Source organism: Oncorhynchus mykiss, chromosome 20, assembly GCF_013265735.2.
Source record: "Oncorhynchus mykiss isolate Arlee chromosome 20, USDA_OmykA_1.1, whole genome shotgun sequence".
Classification (NCBI taxonomy): domain Eukaryota; kingdom Metazoa; phylum Chordata; class Actinopteri; order Salmoniformes; family Salmonidae; genus Oncorhynchus; species Oncorhynchus mykiss.
Window position 1 is genome coordinate 14,520,114 of NC_048584.1, and position 8,873 is coordinate 14,528,986.

The window sequence follows — 8,873 nt, forward strand, 5'->3', positions numbered from 1 at the left end:
ATTGACTTGAGTTTAGCTTTTTTTTATTATTTATTAATAACTTTGAAAGGAAATAAGGCAGAATAGTTTCAACATATGTGGAGATGTTTTGTCATTGCACACCAGCAGAGTTTGGTTGCAGACTGATGCTCCACCCTTCTTCCTGATGTGTGCACACATTCACACACAGATTTTGACATATGTCCAATAACTTGGGGAAAAATACACAACGGAGAGTATGTATGGCACACTCGTCCTAGACTGAACAGAGAAATCTGGATCCATGAGTGCTGGGTGGCGAATTCTCAGGTGCAGCGGTCGCTATTCATCTGCGGTGGTAGAATCACTCGACAATGAGGGAGGGGCAGCAGTTGTCAAGAGTTTCGTACTCTGTCTTTGAGGATACCGGTGATGTATTTTTTCCCCTCACAGGAGCTGCTCAGAGCTGGACTGGACATACACTGAATCTCCACAGAACAGCAATACAGCATAGTGGGATTTTCTAGCCTTATCACACATTCAACGTTTTGTGATAAAGTACTATACCGTTAGCGAGCTAACGTTACATACAGTAATGTGCTCCACCTTCCAGACCAGGATGAAGTTTGGTTGACATGGGTGCCCCACTGCATATGATTATTATGAGATGGCTTAAAATGATAAGTTAATTTAACTAGCTATATAACTATTACATTGAATAATGATAGCTTGGCTATCGGTGCTTACCAAGTATCGTCAGAAAGCCAGGTCATATCTACATGACATTAACGCCTTAGACCAGAGCTAATACACATAGCTAGATAAAGGTAACTAATACAACAATGTGTTTCAGTGTCTAAGAAATAGTGAAATGAAAATAGCGGTGAAATATTTAGCGGGGAATTTAGACACTGGATGGCAAATACCTAACTACGGCAAGTGAAATAGGTCATAGGTATTTTTTTGTGCATCCGCTTTCTGCACTGTCAACGCTTGGCTTGGTTGTTGGGCCGAGCTGCTGGGAACAATGATGTCGGAGCAGGAGGCTCTGAAGTGCTCCAGCGCAAGAAACCGTGGAGGAACGCAGCGGGTTGAAGGGAAACTGCGAGCGAGTGTAGAAAAGGGAGATTACTATGAGGCTCACCAGATGTACAAAACCTTGTTTTTTAGGTAAGAAATTAACATTTTCGTTAGCTTCTTGGGCCTTCATTTTTCTGATCTTTCTGCTTAGCAACCTTGCTGCCTCCATTAAATTGTATGATTCGTCGATTCACGGTACTGCCCCACCCACTCGGGTCAGTCCTTATTTTTGAATGGACACTTATGCGTCAATCACTGGAATTATCCGCCTAGCTAGCTAGCCTAGTTAGCTCGTCAATGTCGCAATAATATAAGCTAGCGCCAACCCTTCTCCTTTACTAACGTTAGCTAGCTAGCTATCTACCCGCAATGCCCATGTTCGTTTAGTAAAGATACAGTTCACTAACCTGGCACACTTACAAACAGTACAGACTGTCAGCCCAAGCCCAGCAAAAACCATGTCAAGTACTAGTTAGCTAACGCTAACTAACTTGCCATCTAGCTTGGTTTGTAGTTAGCTGGTTAGTAAATGTAGATAAAAGAAACTACTTAACGTAAGCTAGTCAACTTTGCTAAGCATGCACAATCAATTAAGCTATGGTGTTTGGTATTGCCCACGATTCATGACTTCCCGTCACCATCACTATGGTCTCATTCATTAACTTGCTGTTGGATGAGCTCCCACGTTTGACAGTCATGACAGGTAGCCTAACTGCACATGAGAACTGTGTGGCCACAGCCTTTACGTTAACTAAGGGTGTTTTCACATATAGTACTATTTAAAGAAGTGAACTCTGGGGTAAAAAAGCGAAAGAACGACTTTCCCTTTGCGTTCACATTGCTATGTTTAGAAAGGTACCAAGATATTTTTCCAACATTCACTCACTACACTCTGGGTAAAAGTATAGGACAAGCCATTCCTTCAGACAGCTAGATATACCAACATACATTTTGGAAGCTAATAGATTGCATTTAGTTTAAACGTGAGACATAGTCATTGTAAGCAGAAGATAATATTAACATGTAAATATTATTGGCAGCAGATTAAATAATGTTGTAGGCTTAATTGAAAATTGTACACCCAATGTCGGCAACTGACCTTTAAGAGCTAGAATGGATTTTGTAACTATGGTGTGATTCTCACCAAATACACTACATGATCAAAAGTATGTGGACATATGCTTGTCAAACATCTCATTCCAAAATCATTGGCATTAATATGGAGTTGGTCCCCCTTTTACTGCTATAACAGCCTCCACTCTTCTGGGAAGGCTGTCAACTAGATATTGGAACATTGCTGCTTGGACTTGCATCCATTCAGCCACAAGCGCATTAGTGAGGTTGGGTACTGATGTTGGCGATTAGGCCTGGCTCGCAGTCTGTGTTCCAATTCATCCCAAAGGTGTTTGGTGGGGTTGTGGTCAGGGCTCGTCTAGAATGTCATTGTATGCTGTAGCATTAAGATTTCCCTCCACTGGAACTAAGGGGCCTAGCCCGAACCATGAAAAACAGCCCCAGACCATTTGACCTCCTCCACTAAACTCTACAGTTGGCACTATGCATTTCGGCAGGTAGCGTTCTCCTTGCATCCGCCAAACCCAGATTAGTCTGTCGGACTTCCAAATGGTGAATCACTCCAGAGAACGCGTTTCCACTGCTCCAGAGTCCAATAGCAGCAAGCTTTACACAACTCCAGCCAACGCTTGGCATTGGTCATGGTGATCTTAGGCTTCCTAAGGCAGTTTTGAATTAAGTAGTGAGTGTTGCAACCGAGGACAAATTTTGTGGCCTATCACTTCGCGGCTGAGCCGTTGTTGCTCCTAGACATTTCCACTTCACATTAACAGCACTTAGTTGACCAGGGCAGCTCTAACAGGGCATACATTTGACGAACTGACTTGTTAGAAAGATGGGATCCCATTACGGTGCCACGTTGAAAGTCACTGGGCCCTTCAGTAAGGCCATTCTACAGCCAATGTTTGTCTATGGAGATTCCATGGCTGTGTGCTCGATTCTATAAACATGTCAGCAACGGTGTGGCTGAAATAGCCGAATCCACTAATTTGAAGGGGTGTGTCCATATACTTTTGTGTATAGTGTACGTTGTTGTCTTCTCACACTTCAAAATTGAATAAACAGCTTAAGAAGAACTCTTAGCCTGTAGATTAACATAATTGCAAATAAATAATCTTAACATTGTGTCAGTACAAAACTCCACACACACACACACACACACACACACACACACACACACTACAGTTTAGAAGTTTGGGGTCACTTAGAAATTTGCTTATTTTTTAAAGAAAAGCATATTTTTTTCATCCATTAAAATAACATCAAATTGATCAGAAATACAGTGTAGACATTGTTAATGTTGTAAATTACTATTGTAGCTGTAAACGTATGATAAAAAAATTATAAAAAATGGAATAACTACATAGGTCGTAACAGAGGCCCATTATCAGCAACCATCACTCCTGTGTTCCAATGGCACGTTGTGTTAGCTAATCCAAGTTTATAATTTTAAAAGGCTAATTGATTATTAGAAAACCCTTTTGCAATAATATTAGCACAGCTGAAAACTGTTGTTCTGATTTAAAGAAGCAATAAAACTGGCCTTCTTTAGACTAGTTGAGTATCTGGAGCATCAGCATTTGTGCGTTCGATTACAGGCTCAAAATGTCCAGAAACTAAGAACTTTTTTCTGAAACTCGTCAGTCTCTTGTTCTGAGAAATGAAGGCTATCCCTTGCGAGAAATTGCCAAGAAACTGAAGATCTGTTTCCTACTCCCTTCACAGAACAGTTCAAACTGGCACGAACCATAATAGAAAGAGGAGTGGGAGGCCCCGGTGCACAACTGAGCAAGAGGACAAGTACATTAGTGCTTAGTTTAAGAAACAGACAACTCACAAGTCCTCAACTGGCAGCTTCATTAAATAGTTCCTGTAAAATACCAGTCTCAAAGTCAACAGTGAAGAGGTGACTGGGATGCTGGCCTTTTAGACAGAGTTCCTCTGTCCAGTGTCTGTTCTTTTGCCCATCTTAATCTTTCCTTTTTATTGGCCAGTCTGAGACATGGCTTTTTCTTTGCAACTATGCCTAGAAGGCCAGCATCCCGAGTCGCCTCTTCGCTGTTGACGTTGAGACTGGTGTTTTAAAGGTACTATTTACTCTAGCTGCCAATTGAGGACTTGAGGCATCTGTTTCTCAAATGAGTCATTCTAATGTACTTGTCCTCTTGCTCAGTTGTGCACCGGGGCCTCCCACTCATCTTTCTATTATGGTTAGAGACTGTGTGAGCTGTTCTGTGAAGGGAGTAGTACCCAGTGTTGTATGAGATCTTCAGTTTTTTGCAATTTCTCAAATGGAATAGCCTTCATTTCCCAGAACAAGAATAGACTGATGAGTTTCAGAAGAAAGTATTTTGTTTCTGGCCATTTTGAGCCTGTAATCAAACCCACAAATGCCGATGCTCCAGATAGTAAACTAGTCTAAAGAAGGCCAGTTTTATTGCTTCTTTAATTAGCACAACCGTTTTCAGCTATGCTAACATAATTGCAAAAGGGTTTTCTAATGATCAATCAGCCTTTTAAACTTGGATTAGCTAACACAACAGGCCATTGGAACACAGGAGTGATGGTTGCTCATAATGGGCCTCTGTATGCCTATGTAGATATTCCCTAAAAAAAAATCTGCCACTTCCAGCTACAATAGTCATTTACAACATTAACAATGTCTACACTATATTTCTGATCAATTTGATGTTATTTTATGGACAAAAAATGTATTTTTCTTTCAAAAACAAGGTCATTTCTTCGTGACCCCAAACTTTTGAACGGTAGTATATTTTTGTGTTCACATTGCCCTAAGGAAGGGAACCAGATGGTCTCAGTTCGGTTCGCATCGGGGGCTCTTTTGAGGGGTCTGAGTTCCTTTTGGATTTTTCACTTTCAACTTAACTTACCTACATTTTTTGGCTGAAAGGGACCAAGTGTGAAAACACCCTGAGTGACAGTTAACTGTTATTTACTGTTGTATATTGAGAAATGTTGGCCCAGTGACTGAGTACTACTTTTCATCCCTCAGTATTTCCTAGTGGGACCACCACACTACCATTCCTATTGCCACTTTCTTAACCTGGTTTGAATGCAGTTTGTCAGTGACATAACATTTGCCATCTCTGTTTGACACAGGTATATGTCACAGGCAAAGCATGCAGATGCCAGGGAGTTGATGTACAATGGTGCCCAGCTCTTCTTCAGTTACAACCAGGTATAAGAAAGCCTGGCACTGCCATTCATACATTAATGTTGTTTTTGTAGCGTCTCTTTTAGAGTCTAAGCGCTATAGCTAGCAATCGTATTAATTCACAACTTAACAGTTGTATAAGAGTTCTGTGGCAAATTACTGTTTGTTTTTTTGTCATCCGCAGCTCAACAGTGCTGCAGACCTGTCAATGTTGGTGCTGGAGTCTTTGGAGAAATCAGAGGCAACGGTAGAGGACGAAGACTTAGGTGAGCGAACATACATACTTCATCGTAATTAAACATTATGAACACAGTTGGTGTCAGTGTACCGTCGTCTCTGTGTTAACCTCATCTGTGTTGCATTGCAGAGCACCTGGCTAAGCTGTTCAGTTTGATGGACCCTAACTCCCCAGAGAGAGTAGCATTTGTGTCCCGCGCACTCAAGTGGTCCACAGGCGGCTCGGGGAAGCTGGGCTCCCCCAAACTGCATCAGCTCCTGGCAGTCACCTTGTGGAAAGGTATTCAACGGGAAAACTCTGAACATTCTAAACGGCAAAGATATCATTTTTCCCTCAACAAAGAGTTTGAATATGATTTAATTCTATCTGTTTAGAGCAAAACTACAGTGAGTCTCGCTACCACTTCTTGCACTCCTCTGATGGAGAGGGCTGTGCCCAGATGCTGGTGGAGTACTCAGCGCAGCGGGGCTTTCGCAGCGAGGTGGACATGTTTGTGGCGCAGGCCGTCCTACAGTAAGTCTCTGTCTCGCGCCACCTAGATCTGTTTTCAGTCTGTCATCAATAGCTGTTTGCTATGTTGTTTAATTGCTTTTTCAGCTCTGTCCCTCCCCTCCCCCTCTCTCACTGCTCAGGTTCCTCTGTCTAAAGAACAAAAACAGTGCATCTGTGGTGTTCAGCACATATACTCAGAAACACCCCTCAATAGAGAAGGGCCCTCCCTTTGTTCAGCCCTTGCTCAACTTCATCTGGTTTCTCTTGCTGGCAGTGGATGGGTAAGGCCTTGTTTGTTCAACCACCCTTCGAATAGAACCCACATTGTTTTGCCAGGTTCTCATAAATGTGCCTCCCCTTGTATGTTCTCGTCTGCAGAGGGAAATTAACAGTGTTCACAGTGCTATGTGAACAGTATCAGCCTTCCCTGAAGAGGGACCCTATGTATAATGAGGTGAGTTTGACCATTTAGTGAGTGTCCCGCTGGGGTCACGTAGCATTATAACTCAGCATGGTGTCTAATAATAATTTTCCTGTTCCATTGACTGCCTGCTTGCGTCAGTATCTCGACAGGATAGGTCAGCTTTTCTTCGGGGTGCCGCCCAAACAGTCCTCATCATATGGTGGATTGCTCGGTAAGTGCTTGTGACTCACTGCAGACTATTTCACCATTGAAAGCTGCGTTTTTTTGTGTGTGTTTCATTGAAGTGTGTTCTGTGTCTGTCAGGAAACCTTTTGAACAGCCTGATGGGTTCAGATGAGGAGGGAGAGGAAGCACAGGAGGACGGCAGCCCCATTGAGCTGGACTGAGAGCTCTGGGACGAGCAAGGCTACCCCCCCCTCCCCTCCCAGGTGGTTGCAGAGGCGTGCTGGTCTCCCTACCTCCCAGTTCCCCAAGACATCCAACCAGAACCAGAACAAATAGCAGGCCAAACTTTCCCTCTCAGCACTGCCTGGACTGCGCAGAAATGCAAATGCTTTCCGTTTGAGTTATGTTAGGTTTTATTTTCATCGTTTTTGTTTCTTAGTTTTGGACAATTTTCTGTGTAGTTTTGGTCTTTTCAAAGGAAAGCAGCTGCAATCCTTACTTCCTGGACTTCTTATTTTCTCTCATCCCCAGGGACAGAAAAGATTCAACAATGACTGCATATTAATTTGTCATAATTATAGCTCCTAAAATAACACCTCATCCTGGGATACAACAACAATGAAAAACACTTCTCTCTAGGGAGTAATGCTTTTTCTCCCCGTTCACCATGCATCCACCGGAAGTGGAGGTAGTAATTTCTATTAAAGAGTTACTATAACCAACTTGTAATCCATGTAAATGTTCAATAATAGTCAGGAGTGTTTGGGGGTGTGGTGAGCTGCATGGTATAGTGTCATTGGGGAGAGACATACAGGTAACTGCCCAAAATATTGGAAACACTTGAGTAAATGAGGGATGAAAGCAGGTGGATTAACGTCACATCTTGCTTAGGGTCGTGTGTAAAAATGCTGGGCAGGCCATCATTTTGGCTAACATGGCTATTCCCTTATAGGATGACAATGCCCCCATCCACAGGGCACGAGATCTCAACCCAAATGAACAGTTATGTGAGATTCTGGAGCGGTGCCTGAGAGTGTTTTTCCATCAACAAAACACCAAAGGATGGAAGAATGGTGTCACATCCCTCCCAATAGATTTCCAGACACTAGAATCTATGCCAATGTGCATGGAAGCTGTTCTTGCTCGACGTCCTAATAAGATGCTATGTTAGTGTTTCCTTTATTCTGTCAGTTACCTCTACCTGTCGGGCATCGTATGCCTGGCTGCAAACTAAAGCCGGATTTGATCACTATTCATAATCTGTTACGTATGGGAGATTACATGTGTTTAAATTGACAGGAGTGGATGGGTATGCTCAGATCATATACACGTGGCTGTGAGTGTGTTGATGAATGTGTTTGGCATGTTCATGTAAATGCAAGTCAGTTCCGTTGAAGTCTTCTATTTTGGGCGTCTCCCCCCCCCCCCCCAGGTACATTTTCAGCGAGTTGGTGACTGCTCCATTTTGTCGGTCCAGATGTTTGACTGCGATCAGACGGACAAAGAGAAGATTAAACAACTTGAAACAATCCCCGCCTACCGTAGTATTATATTGCCTATATCCAGAAGCTTAAGTTATCTTACCGGGTTGGGCTTAAATGCATACTCCAGTATCCAAAATGAATATTAATTTACATGGAGAGAGTGGTTGTTTAAATCAGTACTTTTACATTTTCTTCTGCTACTGCACATGTTTTAGGATTTTTTTTTTGTTGAATTCATGTTTTACAGGTTCATATCTGTTTTGGAATTATAACCGCTGTAGAAATTCTCATGGGTGAATCTTCCAAAGCTACTCTACAGCCACCTCAAGATACTTTGTTTTTATAAAGTTAAAGCCTTGATAATAGTCAAGATGTCCATTAGGGTGTTACAACTATAACATCTCTTAACTTAAGAAAAAAAGTTAATGCCACTGGTTATTCAATGCACCAATATGTAGCCTGGATAGGATAAAGGTCTGAATCAAATATTCCTCCTGCTTTGTGAGTCATACGGTAAGGCACAAAACGTGTAGGAAATGATACCCGGAATTGTGTGACCAAAGGCTTTTAGACAGACCGGGGCACTAGCGAGCTAGCCGGCATGTTGGAACATAACATTTTGTTTTTGATTAGTTTCAGTAGAATGCTAATGGGGGTGGTTTGCCTTTTAAAATGTTACACTAATTGAGTAAATAAACAACTGATGATAGCTTCTCTGTCCTCACTGTCTGTTTAAAGAGTGCTAGGCTTGAAAGAGTTGTTTGCATTTAGAGAAGCCAATCA

The 8,873-nt window shown here is 42.3% G+C and overlaps 1 protein-coding gene across 1 annotated transcript; it reads left to right on the forward strand.

Moving 5' to 3' along the window:
* The first annotated feature begins 175 nt into the window (after positions 1-175).
* LOC110499031 (Golgi to ER traffic protein 4 homolog) lies at positions 176-8,799 on the forward strand. Its single transcript, XM_021575860.2, has 9 exons — positions 176-1,128; positions 5,233-5,311; positions 5,472-5,553; positions 5,655-5,804; positions 5,900-6,038; positions 6,158-6,298; positions 6,396-6,471; positions 6,580-6,652; positions 6,745-8,799. Exons 1-9 carry the CDS (start codon positions 986-988, stop codon positions 6,825-6,827), a joined length of 966 nt encoding a protein of 321 aa, XP_021431535.2. The 5' UTR covers positions 176-985; the 3' UTR covers positions 6,828-8,799.
* The last annotated feature ends 74 nt before the right edge of the window (positions 8,800-8,873 follow it).